The sequence below is a fragment of the Drosophila mauritiana genome, chromosome 3R (assembly GCF_004382145.1).
Source record: "Drosophila mauritiana strain mau12 chromosome 3R, ASM438214v1, whole genome shotgun sequence".
NCBI classification, from domain to species: Eukaryota; Metazoa; Arthropoda; class Insecta; order Diptera; family Drosophilidae; genus Drosophila; species Drosophila mauritiana.
This window is the reverse complement of record NC_046670.1, coordinates 14505552-14522543: the sequence shown is the minus strand read 5'-3', so window position 1 is coordinate 14522543 and position 16992 is coordinate 14505552. Positions and strand designations below refer to the sequence as shown.

Here is a 16992-nt window from a genome sequence, read left to right as displayed (position 1 = left end):
CCACAATATCCACTATCCACATACACATACACATAGCAATATATGGAAATGTACACCCATCTGAAAACAAACTCATTTGTATTTTGTGCATTCAAAAAAACGAACACTTATTTATTGTCTTTGGAGACAGGCGAATTTGGAATTGTTGTTTGTGAACGTGAATATAAATACTACATCATATGTACGGGTATTAAAACGTGAATATCAGGCTTATTCGAAGTACTTCTTGAACTCCAGGCATCCGGCCCAGTTCTCCTCCCATCCGGGAGTCACCTTCTTGGCGTTCTCGTACCACTTGTTCACATTGGCGTACTTGCTGATCTCGAATCCGGCCACCTCGAATGTGGACACGGATGCCACCAGGGCAATGTCGGCCACGGTGAGGGAGTCACCGGCGGCGTACTCCTGTCCCTCCAGGAAGGTGTTCAGGAACTCGAAGGCGGACTCGATCTTCTTGAAGGCCTCGGGATCGGCGGGCGCCTTGGCGAACACCTGTGGGTAGTAGTAGTTGGCGAAGCTCTGGTACAGCGTTCCCATGTCGAAGTACAGGCGCTGGTTGATCACGGCGCGCTTCTTGGGGCACTTGGGGTACAGCGAGTCGGTCTTGCCGTACTTCTCCACCAGGTACACCTGGATGGCGCGGGACTCCCACAGCGCGAATCCGTTGTCCACCAGCGTGGGAATGGTGTGCTGGGGATTGATCTTCAGGAACTCGGGCTTCAGGTGCTCACCGGCCTGCAGGTTGAGCAGCTTCTTGTTCAGCTCGACGCCCACAGCCTTGGCGGTCATGATCACGGAGCGGCAGGGGGAGGAACCGGGCAGGTAGTAGAAGTCAGCCATTTTACTGGAGGAGGAAACGTTCGGAAAACTAGAGGTTAGTTACATGTTAAGAACTGTTAAGAAATATTATTATCTTGGCTAATTTATAATTAACGGTTATTTAAAAGCTTAAGGCATTCATTTGTATTTGTAAATTGGGTTTTAAATGGATGAAGAATCAAGTTGAAAAGAAACTGGAAACAATTGTTAGTCCGCCATATTTGATTGGAGTGAACAAATCTCCAACTTCTTTTCTCATTTAGATGTGAGCACCAAACTTTTTCAAGCATATCCACAAGCGTCGCATTCATATTTAAATTAACAATCTCCCTCCTCTTGAGACCCAAATTGCTTCTGTATTATACACATTATCCATATCTATCTAGATGCTAGAAAGATATGCCACAATTAGACGCGCTCTATAATTACGAGTTCAGGCAAAAGCGGACTTTAATTGGGCCGCCACAACAGAAGTTCACTTGGCTATGATGTCATATCTTTGCCATAAATTCGTTCAAATGTTGGTAATTTTCCACGCTGCCTCCTTGCTGACAATATTTCCTTTATTTTTGACCAAACATAGGCACACAATCACAGAACATAATATATGTATAGAAATTGCTGTGGGGAACTTACATTTTTTTCTTCTGTTGTGAATCTCGCGATGTACACTGTACCAAATGAGAAGTAGCACTGAACGGCATTCGAAGAGCGAACACACTTTTATAGGAGTCCGGCTGTGGTCGCCACAATGCCGGCAAACAAGAGTTGTAGCTTGATGCGCCCCGAGGGGCGTGGGAGGGTGGGAAGAGAGGAACAGAGAGAGAGGGGGCTGCTAGTTGTTTTCGTGCCTGGGTTTTTTTTTTGTCTTTTATTATTTTCTGACTTGCCTACACATACCCACTAATGGCGGGCAAAAATGTGACGTTAGCAGCGTGATTAATACACTGTTGTGTGGCCATGGGTGTGTAGAGACGATTTCCAGTGTATGTGTGTGCTCTGGAGGAGGTTGCACTCCACCCGTTCTCTCAAACATCTCCACCATACCCCCCCAAAAGAAAGCTGCAACTTTCTAATGATCCTCCATTGGAACGAAGCCTTTTTTACTCGCTTAAGAACAAATTTTGTTACATTTCTTTATAATTTATGATTTTACAAACAGATAACGAAGAAGATACAATCTTGCAATACAGGTATTATTCAGCTTAAAGATCGTAGGGTATTTACAGTTCGACTTGCTAATGTTGGCAAACACATGCGCAGTGCACTCGATTTGCTTGAAACACATTTTTGCATTTCTGATGAACATCTGCGCGCCTGAAAATAAATTCTTCTTTTAAAATGCAAAAAAAATAAGTACAAACATATAAACAGGCAAACAGAAAGCAGATAAGAATTTTCAAGCCGGCCGGCAAACATTGATATCAGGCAAACATACACATATGTATGCAGCAACAGTTGTTGAGTATTTCCAACACACAAACAAATCGCGATAGACTCATAACAGTACTAATAAGACCATAAAAATATAACCTTTTTTCGAATTATTCAATACATGTTGACTCATATTAATAATCATAATGGGTAAACCCACGTTATGGTAGACAGATAGTAGTAGAATAAATTATGAGTCAAAGGAACATGCAAATTCGAAATTACTGGTACACATTTTTGATGGGCTTAGTCCATATATGTTTGTGTTTGTTTGGACGGCCTTGGGTTGTAATAAGTAATTGCTTTGAACATGTTACATGAAAATGAATGCTAGACATTCATTTCTTGGAAGTATTTGATACTATCGAAGGCGAACCACTTGAATATTCCTGCTACAATTCGCTGGGGGTATTTAATTTCCCCAAAACAAATTCTTTTTTATCAGTTTCACAATTCGCAATACCGACTATCAGCATGACCGGGCAAAAAAATTCAATAACAAGTAGGAAAAAATGAAAAGAGCATTTTCGTGGGCGACACGTCAAACAAATTGCGCTCTTAACGTCGAGAACAATCCACAAAACGCTTGTGAAATCAAAAATTCCGAACCCCCCAAGTTCCAAATCTCCGAGAGTTACTCATTTGAACATAATGCCGAAATCCAGCTGAATCATGGGAAACACGAGATCGTAAACACAATAAGTTCGCCAATAACTGGTTGGGTTAATTCACAAAAAAGCCGGCCCAAAAGGTGGCATAAAATGTAGAGAAAGGTCACTGTGTTTGAAACTGCAGATCAAGAGAACCAGTTGGACGGCATTGCCAAGTGTGCGTCCCAGGGCAACAAACAGAAAATAAAGTGAGAAGCGCCAACTATTTGAAGAGCAAAGCCAAAGAGAATGGATTGGACGAAGAGCCCCACTGATCTCTTAGCTCCACATCATCGCGTTCTTCTGCCGGTCTCCCATATAAGCACATATAGCCCATATACATATGCAGATATACTTTCTCGATTCCGTTTGCCGGTGGTAATTCGCGTTGTGTACAGCTGCGCTGATCTTGTTTCTCCGATCTCCGCTTTAGAATACATATAATATTATATATAATATAGTAATAAAGCATATTCAATTTATGGAGCACTGTGCTGTGTCTACATGCACTCTTACTCCCACAAGCCGTCATACTTTTGAACATATTTTGGTATTATTGGCCAAATTCTATCGTAATGTCAACAACAAATGTGGAACATTTTTCTTGTTCTGCACTTGTTCTCTCTTGTTCTTATTGAAGTTTGATTTTTAAGTCTCTTTATATGTTCATCTCTTAAAAACATTCGTATTTATTTGATCATTGGTGTCTTTTCGCTTTCATTATTCGTTATCATTTCAATTGGCATAGATAACGCAAGCAATTTATGAATGCTCTCACTGAAAGGTGCGAAATGAAATATAGTTGATTTGAATTTGGTACGCACAGTGGGTTTGGAGAACTCCATTGTACATCACACATCACATGTTCTGGCCAAATAATATTTTTTGAATTTTTTCAAAAATCAAATTTGTTGATTATTGCTAAGGTTGCTACAAAATTAGGCTTGTTTATTTTATTTTTTAATACAATATTACAATTCACATAGAACAGCTTTAAGCTATTTTATTTCAACCCCTTTCGTTTGCTGCCTATATACACTATAGTACCAATTTTGTGACTCATGCTTATTTATTTATTTAAATCGCTCCATTTCCCTTACGATAGCCATCTAATCATACAAAGCTATAAGCTCGAACAAAAGTATTCTCATTATGCACCTGAAATTATCATTAGCGCTTCCTTGGCACCCCCTCTATTAGTCATAATGTGTACATACCTTTAAACCAAAAAGAGCAAGAGTTTGAAAAAGTTTATTCTAACCATGACTTGCATTTATTCCAAATGCCTGACGAACAATCCACGCAAACATAAGCAAATGGGTGGAGATAGTTTCGCTATAAAAGAAATGAGGTTTACTGGGAATTGTCAGTCGTAGTTCTCCACTCAGCAGGTCAACAACCAGTTTGGATACCCATCAACATGGACTTTTACTACATGCCAGGTGGCGGAGGATGCCGCACCGTGATCATGGTGGCCAAGGCTCTCGGCCTGGAGCTGAACAAGAAGCTGCTGAACACCATGGAGGGTGAACAATTGAAGCCGGAGTTCGTCAAGCTCAATCCCCAGCACACCATTCCCACGCTGGTGGACAACGGATTCTCCATCTGGGAGTCCCGGGCCATCGCCGTCTATCTGGTGGAGAAGTACGGCAAGGATGAGTATCTGTTGCCCAAGGATCCCAAGAAGCGTGCCGTGGTCAACCAGCGTCTGTACTTCGATATGGGAACACTGTACGAAAGCTTTGCCAAGTACTACTATCCAATTTTCCGCACTGGAAAGCCCGGATCGGATGAGGACTTGAAGGGAATCGAAAACGCCTTCGGATTCCTCGACACCTTCCTGGAGGGGCAGGAGTATGTGGCTGGCGACCAGCTCACCGTGGCGGACATTGCCATCCTGTCCACTGTCTCCACGTTCGAAGTCAGTGAGTTCGACTTCAGCAAGTACTCCAATGTCTCCAGATGGTACGACAATGCCAAGAAGGTGACTCCAGGATGGGATGAGAACTGGGAGGGGCTCATGGCGATGAAGGCGTTGTTTGATGCCCGTAAATTGGCTGCAAAGTGATCGGTATCACAACTACCTATTGTTTATTTATGAAACTGTTGAATTAAACGAAATAAATTAAGTTCAGAGTAATGAGAAATATAATATGTAAGGAGAGAAGCACACATTTTGTCGCAGCATATTAAATATCAATAACCAGAAGAGAATAATATAAGAGAATATATACACATGTGTCACAATGATTCCCTGAAGTTCTATAATCTGATATTACAGAGAGCACAAACACGAGTAATTCGAACAGTTTGCACAAACACATATGTAGAACAAAGAAAGCAAATATATTCTTGGGGTGCGCTCTTTTCTATAGAAAACACAAACATGTGTGTGAGCATAGCTTTATAGGCAGAAGCTCTTGGGGGTCCCAGGCAGTTATTTCCTTCCTCTCAAGCGGGCAAGTCGAATCGATCGCACCTTCCGACATGGACCTATACTATCTGCCCTTGGTCGGCGCTTGCCGCTCCGTTCTGATGGTCGGCAAGGCCCTGGGTCTGGAATTCAACAAGAAGATAATCAATACGCTGGAGGGAGAGCAAATGAATCCGGATTTCATCAAGATCAATCCGCAGCACTCGATTCCCACGCTGGTGGACAATGGTTTCACCATTTGGGAGTCGCGTGCCATTCTCGTTTACCTGGTGGAAAAGTACGGGAAGGATGACGCGCTGTACCCCAAGGATATTCAGAAGCAGGCGGTGATCAATCAACGCCTTTACTTCGACATGGCGTTGATGTATCCCACCCTGGCCAACTACTACTACAAAGCTTTGACCAGCGGTCAGTTTGGCAGCGAGGAGGACTACAAAAAGGTCCAGGAGACTTTCGCTTTTCTAAACACATTCCTGGAGGGTCAGGACTACGTGGCTGGGGACCAGTATACCGTGGCCGACATTGCCATTCTCGCCAATGTCTCCAATTTCGATGTTATGGGATTCGATATCAGCAAATATCCGAATGTGGCCAGATGGTACGACCATGTCAAGAAGATTACCCCTGGATGGGAAGAAAACTGGGCGGGAGCTCTGGATGTGAAGAAGAAGGTCGAGGAGAAACGGAATGCTGCCAAATAATTCATTTATTAAGATTTTATTATACATAAGTATGTTTATGCTCACATACCCTTAGTTGCCACAGATATTGAATAAAGTGAGAAGACTGCTTAAAATCGGTTTTTAAAGAGAATTTGTTGCTATGTGCCAAAGCACTCAAACTAATGGCAATGATTGCATTATCAGAGAGCAATGATTAGAGGTTATTAAACTTTGGCCAAGTATTTATAGAACACCAGGTATTGTTTTTGATTTGACGCTCAACAATTCTGCATATGATTAACAAATTACGATGACGAGTTGTTTCCCCGTTATATGGGAGAAACCATAATCGATCAAATCAGGGAGTTAGTACATTTCCAAATTTCGCTATATAAGTGGGAACCATTGCTGGTCGCAATCAAGGGTCTGCTACAAATGAAAACAATGTACGAAGCCCAAAAGGCCTCATTGAAGTAACTACAGTTTTTAATACATGAAAAAAAACGTTTGTTTATGTTTAATACTTAAAATATTAAATAGCATATGGTTATAGAACCATATATATATCAAACTATATAAGGAGCAATTAAAAAGAAAATACACATGCCATAGTTATCACCTCACTTACCTCGATACACCGATGGTCTCGAATTCGACATCGAAAATCCAATGTGGCCAGGTCGTACAATAATGCATATACCTGGTTAAAGAATCATCTGTAAAGGTGCGTTGAAGCTGAATAAAATTAATAAGACCGTAGCCAAATAACTCAATTCCCTTAAAATAGATAATATACAAAATTTTTAAACATGATAAAAATGTTCATTAAATATTTTATTATAAAGCAGCTGTGTAGTTCTGTGACTATCGGTCACACTGAAAATAAGCGTAGAGGTAGGTAGGTAATTTCACCACCACATTCAATCACCTAAGTGTTGAGGCTTTAAGCACACAAAAGAAACGTCGAGCAAACAATTATAATCAAATGGGGCTATACATACGTAGGTTATCTCTCAGTTGTTTTGATATAAAAAGGGAGGCCATCTATTATACCAATCAGTTCTGGTCTTGCCATCCATCGAACAACACTCAAACAACCGAAATGGATTTCTATTACTCGCCCCGTGGAAGTGGATGTCGCACCGTGATCATGGTGGCCAAGGCCCTTGGTCTGGAGCTGAACAAGAAGCTACTGAACACCATGGAGGGTGAACAGTTGAAGCCCGAGTTCGTGAAGCTCAATCCCCAGCACACAATTCCCACGCTGGTGGACAACGGGTTCTCCATCTGGGAGTCCCGTGCCATCGCCGTTTATCTGATCGAGCAGTACGCCAAGGACGACACCCTCTTCCCCAAGGATCCCAAGAAGCAGGCTCTAGTCAACCAACGCCTGTACTTCGACATGGGAACTCTGTACGACAGCTTCGCCAAATACTACTATCCCCTTTTCCGCACTGGAAAGTCCGGATCGGATGAGGACTTTAAGAAGATCGAGAGCTCGTTCGAGTATCTGAATATCTTCCTGGAGGGCCAGAACTACGTGGCCGGTGACCATCTCACAGTGGCCGATATTGCCATCCTCTCCAGCGTTTCCACTTTCGAAATATTTGATTTCGACCTCAGCAAGTACCCGAATGTGGCCAGGTGGTATGCCAACGCCAAGAAGGTGACTCCCGGATGGGAAGAGAACTGGAATGGTCTCTTGGAACTGAAGGCAGTATTTGAAGCCCGTCTGGCGGCTGCGAAGCAATAAAAATTTAAATAATTCTATTTATTTTAATGTAATTAAAAACGTCTTCCTAACCCAAGCGTTACTACCAAAAATATATTGTTTTAATCTATTATATTAATTCAAATTGATGTCTTTTAAAAAACTGGGTACAGTTTGCTTAGATTTAAACGGTTAAGAAGGAACAAAAAGTGGGAGTAGTCATGCGCACTGAGAAATAAGGTGAAAAAGATGAAAACCAAAATACACAAATGGAAATGAATAAATGGGAACAGAGCGCGAATTTAAAGATAGAAATTAGATAGTATACTTACTTATACTATATATTTCTCAAGCACAACTTGATAAGGCATTTGTCAGCAATCTATGTTTAAACTACTTTATTTTTTTTTTTTTGTTTTTTATATACCTTAAAAAAGTATGTGCCTATCTTGGAACAAACATGATAAGATCATAAGTTTGCTTCTCTGCTCTTTTGACTCAGAACTTTTTTTCTCACGCTGATAAGACACAAATCTAATGGCCAAAAATACTAAGAAATATCTGAATACCTCGCAGATTCCAAAAGTTAGTTCCCAGCATACCACTTCCTAAATAGAAATTTATATTAATTTCAATTAAAGGCAATTTGACTTTATATTTCATCGCCTCCTACTATTTCAATTGCTTGGTTGATATATTTATTAGTTTAATCAAACACAATTCTATAAAATTTTTATTTTCAAATGGTTTAATGTTTATACAACTTTATTTTTTTAAATTAATACGAATAGCATAAAATGCTTTATTACCCAAACAAACGAAATACACTTTGTTTGTCGTCAACACATATATAAAAAGATAATTATAATCGGCAGGTAGATAGACTCAAAACAAGTTTGCTATATAAGAGAGAATTTTTGGCTACTGCCAAATTAGTTTGTTACCTTCATTTCAGTTGGCCAGACGTATTCCCCCAACTCTTCTGACGATGGATCTCTATAACATGTCTGGTTCCCCGAGCACCCGTGCCGTTATGATGACCGCCAAGGCTGTGGGAGTCGAGTTCAACTCGATACAAGTGAACACCTTTGTGGGGGAGCAACTGGAGCCTTGGTTTGTGAAGATAAACCCTCAGCACACGATTCCCACACTGGTGGACAATGGATTCGTTATTTGGGAGACTCGGGCCATTGTTGTCTACCTAGTGGAGCAGTACGGAAAGGATGATTCTCTGTATCCGAAGGATCCCCAGAAGCAAGCGCTGATCAACCAGCGTCTGTACTTCGATATGGGCACCCTGTACGATGGCATTGCCAAGTACTTTTTCCCACTGCTCCGGACGGGCAAACCAGGAACTCAGGAGAATCTGGAGAAGCTGAACGCAGCCTTCGATCTTCTCAACAACTTCCTCGATGGCCAGGATTACGTGGCCGGCAATCAGCTCTCCGTGGCAGATATCGTTATATTGGCCACTGTTTCCACAACCGAAATGGTTGACTTCGATTTAATGAAGTTTCCCAACGTGGACAGATGGTACAAGAATGCCCAAAAAGTTACGCCGGGTTGGGACGAGAACTTGGCGAGAATTCAAAGCGCCAAAAAATTTCTAGCTGAAAACTTAATAGAAAAGTTATAAATCTTAAAGAGAATGTTATCTACACACAATAATTTATAATTGTTTTATATAAATAAAGAAAATCAGATATTTAGAGGATTATATATTAAGTTATATTATTTTATATTAAACAACACATTGATACACATCTAAACAATAATCATACTTTTGAAAGAAAGTCAATGCTATGCAGACAGCTTTTTGTTTAATGATAACATTTTCGTACATCATTGTGAACGAACATAATAAATGATTATCGCTTCAAAGTTTATTCAAATCAATTTAAACGAGCAGATAAGAAATTTAGCAAGTGCAATATATGTTTCTGGAAATAATGGTCACTTTTATATGGGCGTATAATTTATATTTTTAATAGGCATTGGACTATGAAACTATGCTTTTCATTTGTTATTTACCATTTGAAAAAGTTACTTTAAATGTAATGTCTTTTAATCTATATTGACATCATTGTTGTTTATCATAAATAAACATTTATAAATGACGATAAACTATTGTGCATAATTGTATGAAATTATAGTCCAGCTCACTTAGACACAGCTAATTGTTGTTAGCCCAAGTAAGCGAAAAGCCGAAAAAGTGAGTTTTAACAATGACAAACATATTCATACAATCATTTCTAGAGCTGATAGTGCTTTGGCTATTTTTCCATAAATACGGACACTCCGATAGCGAGAAATCAGTTTACTTTTTCCACTGCAGAAGGTCGAACGTTTCAGTCGGAATGCCCAACATGGATCTCTACAATTTCCCCATGTCGCCGGCCAGTCGCGCCATCCAGATGGTGGCCAAGGCTTTGGGTCTGGAGCTGAACTCCAAGGTGATCAACACGATGGAGGGTGACCAACTAAAGCCGGAGTTCGTGAAGATCAACCCACAGCACACCATTCCCACGCTGGTGGACAACGGTTTCGCCATCTGGGAGTCGCGTGCCATCGCCGTCTACCTGGTGGAGAAGTACGGCAAACCCGATTCCCCACTCTATCCCAAGGATCCCCAGAAGCGGGCTCTGATCAACCAGAGGCTCTACTTCGACATGGGCACCCTGTACAACGCCCTGTCCAAGTACTTCTTCCCAATCTTCCGCACTGGCAAGTTCGGAGATCAGGAAGCTCTGGACAAGGCTAACGCTGCCTTTGGATTCCTCAACACCTTCCTGGAGGGTCAGGAGTTCGTGGCCGGCAGCCAACTGACCGTGGCTGATATCGTCCTCCTGGCCACCGTGTCCACCGTAGAAATGTTTGCGTTTGACCTCAGCAAGTTCCCCAACGTGGAGAGGTGGCTTAAGAATGCCCCGAAGGTAACTCCTGGATGGGAGCAAAATGTTGAGAGTCTGCAGCAGGGAAAGAAGTTCCTGGAGGGCATTCAAGCAAAGGAAAAGGAAGCGAAGGCCTAAACTCTTTTAAATTAATAAAAAACTGTGTAAATATGTAATACTTGTTCATTTGTTGTTAATATATGGGTATAAATGGGTTATATGGTTATAGAGAAAGTATACTGCTATGTAGATATACCTGTTAAATATGCCAACTTGTGAAAACGCTGTCATATGATGATAAGGCATTGGATTGGAAATTCTATTAGATATACATCTTATCTTCAAATATCAGTGACTGGCAGCACTTGTTCACTTATCAAAATATTTCATAACACCAAATCCAAGCAAATCACTGATAAGAATTAATCAATTCGTAATACTTTATATTCAAGGACGGGGAAGCCGCCAACGTTTAAGTTAATGAGTCATTTTGGGCAAACCATTCTTATCTTAACTCCTATATTATAATTAATTAATTTTCTGCAATTTTGCTATCTTACCCAATCTATCGACCATATTTCTATCTGAACCATTAATCCGCTTGACCCCGCAGCACTGACCTTTCTCTGTCACGGCATTCTCTTTTTAGTAATGACCTATCATCAAATTCTAATTACTGCAGTCAGAATAAATGACATTTTGAAGTAAATTCAAATTGGAAGCCGTAACTTTTGCACGCATGTACCCCCAAAAGTATATTGTATGTATGTGTTCATTACCTGGTCATTAGCTAAACACCTCATATTGCCCCGGATCGTTATCACCGATAAAGCTGCTACTCGGGAAAGTCGCCCGACACTGGATGACTGCTATATATGGTAGTATTGATTTTGGCCGCCTCTTGTGTTGGCTATAAAAGCCGTTGGAGCTTCTTAGCTGTGGTCAGTTGTGAACTGGTATTGTAGGACCTTTCATCATGGACTTTTACTACCATCCTTGCTCGGCTCCTTGCCGCTCCGTTATAATGGCAGCCAAGGCGCTTGGAGTTGACCTGAATATGAAGCTATTGAAGGTCATGGACGGGGAGCAACTGAAGCCGGAGTTCGTGAAGCTCAATCCACAGCACTGCATTCCCACGCTGGTGGACGATGGCTTCTCCATCTGGGAGTCCCGTGCCATTTTGACTTACTTGGTGGAGAAGTACGGCGCGGATGACTCGCTGTATCCCAGTGATCCCCAGAAGAAGGCCGTGGTCAATCAGAGGCTCTACTTCGACATGGGCACCCTGTTCCAGAGTTTCGTCGAGGCCATCTATCCACAGATAAGGAACAAACAGCCCGCCGATCCGGAGGCCATGCAGAAAGTGGACAGCGCCTTTGGCCACCTGGACACCTTCCTGGAGGACCAGGAGTATGTGGCTGGCGACTGCCTCACCGTGGCGGACATTGCGCTCTTGGCCTCCGTTTCCACCTTCGAGGTGGTGGACTTCGATATAGCCCAGTATCCAAATGTGGCCCGGTGGTACGAGAATGCCAAGGAAGTGACTCCCGGTTGGGAAGAGAACTGGGATGGTGTCCAGCTAATCAAGAAACTGGTTCAGGAGAGGAATGAGTGATTTGATTAGAATGTCAGCAGTAAATACTCAACATACCACATACCTCGGCAAATTATTGCCAAACATGGTTATATTGTAGTTAAACATATAAATCGCATTGTTATGATTTATATAATAAATTATTATCTCAAGAAAGCAAAGCTTTCATTTCTTGTTGAAAAGCTGCTACATATATGGAGGTTTTTTTAAAAACAAAAGAAAGGCATTTATTTGTTTATTCTCTTATCAGCAAATATTAATAACTTTTGCTTTTCGGTTTGAAATGTTGATATGCGGTGAACTGATTATTTTATTTTAATTTAATTTTTAAGTATTTCAGTAGTTAGACCCACTAAAATGATACAAATTTATATAAATGATAAAAGCGATTATGTAGTACCTTAGTTCAGCCTCCACTTATATTTAAAATTCCAATCTCTGTTCATAAAAGTGAGATTGTGTTCATGTAGCTCTGTAAATTCCGCGACTGCCTCACGACAATTGCCAATTGCGATTTCAACACCGCAGTTGAATGCACGCGATGATTTCACTGGTGTACATATAAATCCACATGGAGCCCCCATTTGCCCCTCCAGGGATCCACAAGCCAGTTGGGCCATTGACCGACCAACTATTAGAACAATCGCGGGTTCAGTTAGCTAACAAACGTGCTGCTTGTGGCATTGAGCGTTTACAAATTACATATGCAAGTGCACACATACTTCCCATTGGTCAGTGTGCGCCATCAAAACCAACAGAGGGTTGCCACAGAAGTTCCCAAACAATTTAAAGCTAATAATCATTATGTAATAACTTACCACAAACCAATTATGGAATCGTCCCAATTCATCAAATTTATGTGACTATTAAATTTGCAACTCAAAAATCTAAAAACCTTTAAAGAACCCCATGCGAAAGATAAAAGTGAAATCTTGTTTTATAGCATCATTAAAAGTATATTTTGCATTCCACCTAATTTACGAGCCAGCACTAAACCTACACCCATTGCGCCATCATCACTAGTTGGTCAACTCGGTCACCGCCTCCGATGCCTCCACCAGCTTCTGCAGTTGCTTGTACTTCCGGATGGCGTTGCGCACGAACTCCGTTGCCCGACGCACCCGTTCCGGAGTCATCTCCTCGGCCAGCATGCGACCCACATCCTGGGCACCACCCGTGCGCAGGATATTCACAGCACGGGCGGGTATTTCACAGATCGGGGTGATCCTGCAGAGGGCGCTGGTGATGGCACCGCCAAAGAGGATGATGCCCACGGCGGAGATCACAACGGCGGCAATGCGAAAGAGCGTGGACATCAGGATCGTGGGCAGAAGATTGGAGACAAATGTCATCAGTGGATTTGAGGAGTTGGGCTGGGCAGTGGGAGCCAAGACAGTGGTGCTGTCCGATTGTCCGGCGGTATTAGTGGGCATCAGGAATCCCTCGTAGCCCGTCTGCACCACAATGGGTCCAGGGTACGGGTAAATGCCAGCTGGTGCTCCCGCAACAGGAGCAGGATAGGAGTAAGGAGCATACGCTCCATACTGACTCAGGTACTGCTGAAATGCCTCGGCAGTGAGGATGCCTCCAGCGTAAATGGTGGTGGGGTCAATGCTGCTTCCACTGGCCACATTATCTGGCTATTATATTGGAATGGAATTTTTAGATTATTTCAAATGTAACACAATATTACTATTTGTAAAACTTACCACCGCTGCTTCCGGATTTCCTTCAGCCGGAGGAGTGGTTTCATTGCTGGCTGTAGGTACTACGTTTGTGGCTGCGACAACTGGTTCGCCACTGCCCTCGACCAGATTTTCCGACTCTTCGACGGTGTTGGGCGTGGCAGCCGGAGGAGCTGCGTCCAGAGCTGGCACACCAAGCGATCCACGGATCGTCAGCAGCAGGACCAACAGCACATGGAAACTGCAGTCTTTGAGGTACTTCATCTTCGCTTAGGTGTGGAAAAACAACTGATCCTGGTCCAGGCACGATCGATTCTTTTAAAGCCTCGCTTGGCTCGGCCATTTTAGTCCTTGTTTTGCAATTAATGTCACAATTTCCTGGAATCCCAAAGATCCCTCTTCTTTTCTAATCCCTAACACAAAGCAATTTTCCATACCTTACCTGTTTGTGAGGGTTCAGGTAGAAGGTGCCTTGGCCGTGGGACACCGTCACGTGAAACATTTATGTCCTGGCTAATTACCACTGTGCCGGCCATGTCCTTGAGTGGCCCTAAGAAATGTCAAGCACGCGATGAAGTCGTGACTGTCGAAAAATGTTTGATGCAAACACGTCGAGTTTCAAGTGATGCCAATCAAAACACCCACCCACCAGTCAGTCAACTTAATCAGGTGCTCTGAATTGGAAAATCTGTTGGCAATCAATAAAAGGAAAAGCATAGCTTGGCGCACATAATGTAGACGTATAATTTTAGACACGAATGTGAGCATTTTGGCCGAGTTTTCGGGAACGCCAACGAGCAGCTCCCCCACCGCCCACATCAGCCACCATGTCCTTTTCGACCAGGTGAACACTCGGGCGGACTGTCGTCCATGGCAACGTTCGTTATGAAAACTAAACGAAAACAAATGCGCCCAAAGACAGCGACAACAACGCTGGCGAGACAACATGCTCTGGAAATTGGAAAAGTCAGATAGCGGATACATCGGTGAACAGCGTCGTCGGCAAGTTGGGACAGCTGAGGCAGATTCCATCACCGCATAGGATAGCCCACGCACCAGTCACCGGAGCAACAGCAGCAGCATCAGTCTCATTCATAGTCCTTTGGCGAGTCCTTGTTGGTCCTGTAGAAAACCGAAGCTACGGCAAACGCGGACGCGGCGACACTCGACGGCATACTGGGGAACTGCATCGACATCGACTCGGTGGCCGTGGTGCAGCACAAGCTGGTGCACCGAATTGTGTGAGTAGTAGGAGTGTCCACTGGGTCGGTCCGGCTGGTCCAACGCCAGCCATATGCATATTCCATAATGAATAAATAAGTGAGTGCAATTAAGTGCGGGCCACAGCACAGCGATTACCATTTCCAGATAGGAGAGTGTCTCAGAGGACGCGTCTCGAATCGGGAATTCCATGTATGAATTAATCAAAAATTATTAAAATTAACTGCGTTGTTTTATTACAAAAATCTTAGGAAGCAGCATATACAAATTTACATTTTACATTAACATAAGCATTTTACATATGCTAACAAAATCGCTGCATACTTTTAGGCTGATCGTTTAGCGACAAAACCTTCAAGGGCATTATTTAAATATTTCTTTTTTAAGAACTTTTAAATATATAGTAATAATAAATGTATCCAGTGTTATAATCTATTTAATTCCATTAGGAATACATTTTCCAATTATACTAGAGTTTTATTTGGCCTTCCTTTAGATTTACTCAAGAATAAAACTACAGTACTTAATAGCCTTGCTGCCCACTTTTTGCAAGTTATCAAAAAAGACCACGCCAAGAACAATTGGCATTAATTAACTATAACTATGTAGACGAATAAAATCGATGCATTGATTATTTGCCGCTGACCGCCAAGAGGCAACTTTTTTGGGCCTGCGTGTGGCCGGTAACCTGGCATTCCAGTTCCGGCCAATGTCCGACACGAAGCGCATTGTAACTGAATTCGTGTATTGCCTGCTCCTCAGAGGTGGCAAGATGTCGCCGCCCGTGCTGTACTACCTGCCGCCCAGTCCGCCCTGTCGCAGCATCCTGCTGCTGGCCAAGATGCTGGACATCGACTTTGAGCTGAAGATCGTCAACATCCTGGAGGGGGAGCAGCTGAAGCCGGACTTTGTGGCAATGAATCCGCAGCACTGTGTGCCGACCATGAACGACGAGGGTCTGGTTTTGTGGGAAAGGTAGGTGTTCATTCGGTTTTACTATTATTTATGTGACCTAGAAACTTATATCCTTACCTTGTTGCAGTCGTGCCATACTCTCCTATCTGGTGGCTGCCTACGGCAAGAGTGACCAACTGTATCCCACGGACATAAGGGTGAGGGCTTTGGTGGACCAACGCCTCCAGTTCGATCTGGGCACCCTCTACATGCGACTCACGGACTACTATGTAAGTGCTTCTTTATTGCATCTGTAGTTCCATTGTACACTGCACAAAATACATGGGCTCGGGGCAGACCTACCCATATGGAAATAGCACAACCATGTGATCTGCAAATATAATATCTTTAATAGCTCATTAAAAAAAGATACACAAGCGCAAACATAAAGCTGAAATTGAGCGAACCGAGGCCAATAGCTCATATTCAAAGTTCAGTTCAAAAGAGTTAGTCAACGTGTAGATAGCTTTATGAATTTTTAAGTAAAATCACACCTATATTGGGTCTTTATTTATTTATAATAATGGTCAATACTTTATAGTTCCCCACAATGTTTATTGGTGCGCCCCTGGACGAAGGAAAGCGCGCCAAGTTGGCAGAGGCTGTGGGCTGGCTAAACACAATCCTGGAGGGCAGACAGTTCTCCGCCGCCGATCACTTCACCATCGCGGATCTCACGCTTTTGGTGACCGTTTCCCAGCTGGAGGCCTTCGAGTTTGAACTTCGACCGTATAAACATATCCGCCAATGGCTCGATCGCTGCAAGGATCACATGGCACCGTTTGACTACGAGGAACTCAATGCCAACAAGGCCAATATGCTGGCCGATATGTTCAAGGCCAAGATGAATCAATCGGCGGGCTAATAGTTCTTTAAATCAGTGTTACAGTGGCGAGAAAATATTTTATATTTAATATCAGTTGCGTAAGTGTTGTAT

The 16992-nt window shown here is 42.6% G+C and overlaps 6 protein-coding genes across 7 annotated transcripts; 4 read left to right on the top strand and 2 right to left on the bottom strand.

The window, feature by feature from the left end:
* Nucleotides 1-75: 75 nt before the first annotated feature.
* On the bottom strand, nucleotides 76-1563 carry LOC117145857 (glutathione S-transferase 1-1). The gene is made up of 2 exons (XM_033311677.1): nucleotides 1456-1563; nucleotides 76-844 (listed from the first exon to the last, which is right to left on the bottom strand). The coding sequence occupies exons 1-2, from the start codon at nucleotides 1521-1523 to the stop codon at nucleotides 211-213; spliced, it is 702 nt and encodes a 233-aa protein (XP_033167568.1). The 5' UTR covers nucleotides 1524-1563; the 3' UTR covers nucleotides 76-210.
* A 2704-nt stretch (nucleotides 1564-4267) lies between these two features.
* LOC117145862 lies at nucleotides 4268-6145 on the top strand. The gene is made up of 2 exons (XM_033311682.1): nucleotides 4268-4937; nucleotides 5360-6145. The coding sequence occupies exons 1-2, from the start codon at nucleotides 4324-4326 to the stop codon at nucleotides 6036-6038; spliced, it is 1293 nt and encodes a 430-aa protein (XP_033167573.1). The 5' UTR covers nucleotides 4268-4323; the 3' UTR covers nucleotides 6039-6145.
* Nucleotides 6146-6939: 794 nt separating this feature from the next.
* On the top strand, nucleotides 6940-9359 carry LOC117145861. The gene is made up of 2 exons (XM_033311681.1): nucleotides 6940-7713; nucleotides 8666-9359. The coding sequence occupies exons 1-2, from the start codon at nucleotides 6985-6987 to the stop codon at nucleotides 9344-9346; spliced, it is 1410 nt and encodes a 469-aa protein (XP_033167572.1). The 5' UTR covers nucleotides 6940-6984; the 3' UTR covers nucleotides 9347-9359.
* Nucleotides 9360-9961: 602 nt separating this feature from the next.
* On the top strand, nucleotides 9962-12277 carry LOC117145495 (glutathione S-transferase D7). Its single transcript, XM_033311173.1, has 2 exons — nucleotides 9962-10733; nucleotides 11563-12277. Exons 1-2 carry the CDS (start codon nucleotides 10068-10070, stop codon nucleotides 12214-12216), a joined length of 1320 nt encoding a protein of 439 aa, XP_033167064.1. The 5' UTR covers nucleotides 9962-10067; the 3' UTR covers nucleotides 12217-12277.
* Nucleotides 12278-13125: 848 nt separating this feature from the next.
* LOC117145135 lies at nucleotides 13126-14164 on the bottom strand. The gene is made up of 2 exons (XM_033310656.1): nucleotides 13905-14164; nucleotides 13126-13835 (listed from the first exon to the last, which is right to left on the bottom strand). The coding sequence occupies exons 1-2, from the start codon at nucleotides 14142-14144 to the stop codon at nucleotides 13215-13217; spliced, it is 861 nt and encodes a 286-aa protein (XP_033166547.1). The 5' UTR covers nucleotides 14145-14164; the 3' UTR covers nucleotides 13126-13214.
* A 627-nt stretch (nucleotides 14165-14791) lies between these two features.
* LOC117145136 (glutathione S-transferase D7) lies at nucleotides 14792-16991 on the top strand. 2 transcript variants are annotated; one of them, XM_033310658.1, is made up of 4 exons: nucleotides 14792-15121; nucleotides 15864-16076; nucleotides 16144-16285; nucleotides 16597-16920. In XM_033310658.1, the coding sequence occupies exons 2-4, from the start codon at nucleotides 15874-15876 to the stop codon at nucleotides 16918-16920; spliced, it is 669 nt and encodes a 222-aa protein (XP_033166549.1). In that variant the 5' UTR covers nucleotides 14792-15121; nucleotides 15864-15873. The 2 variants fall into 2 exon arrangements, with proteins under 2 accessions (XP_033166549.1, XP_033166548.1); XM_033310657.1 differs by lacking the exon at nucleotides 14792-15121 and having other exon boundaries at nucleotides 15811-16076; nucleotides 16597-16991.
* The last annotated feature ends 1 nt before the right edge of the window (nucleotide 16992 follows it).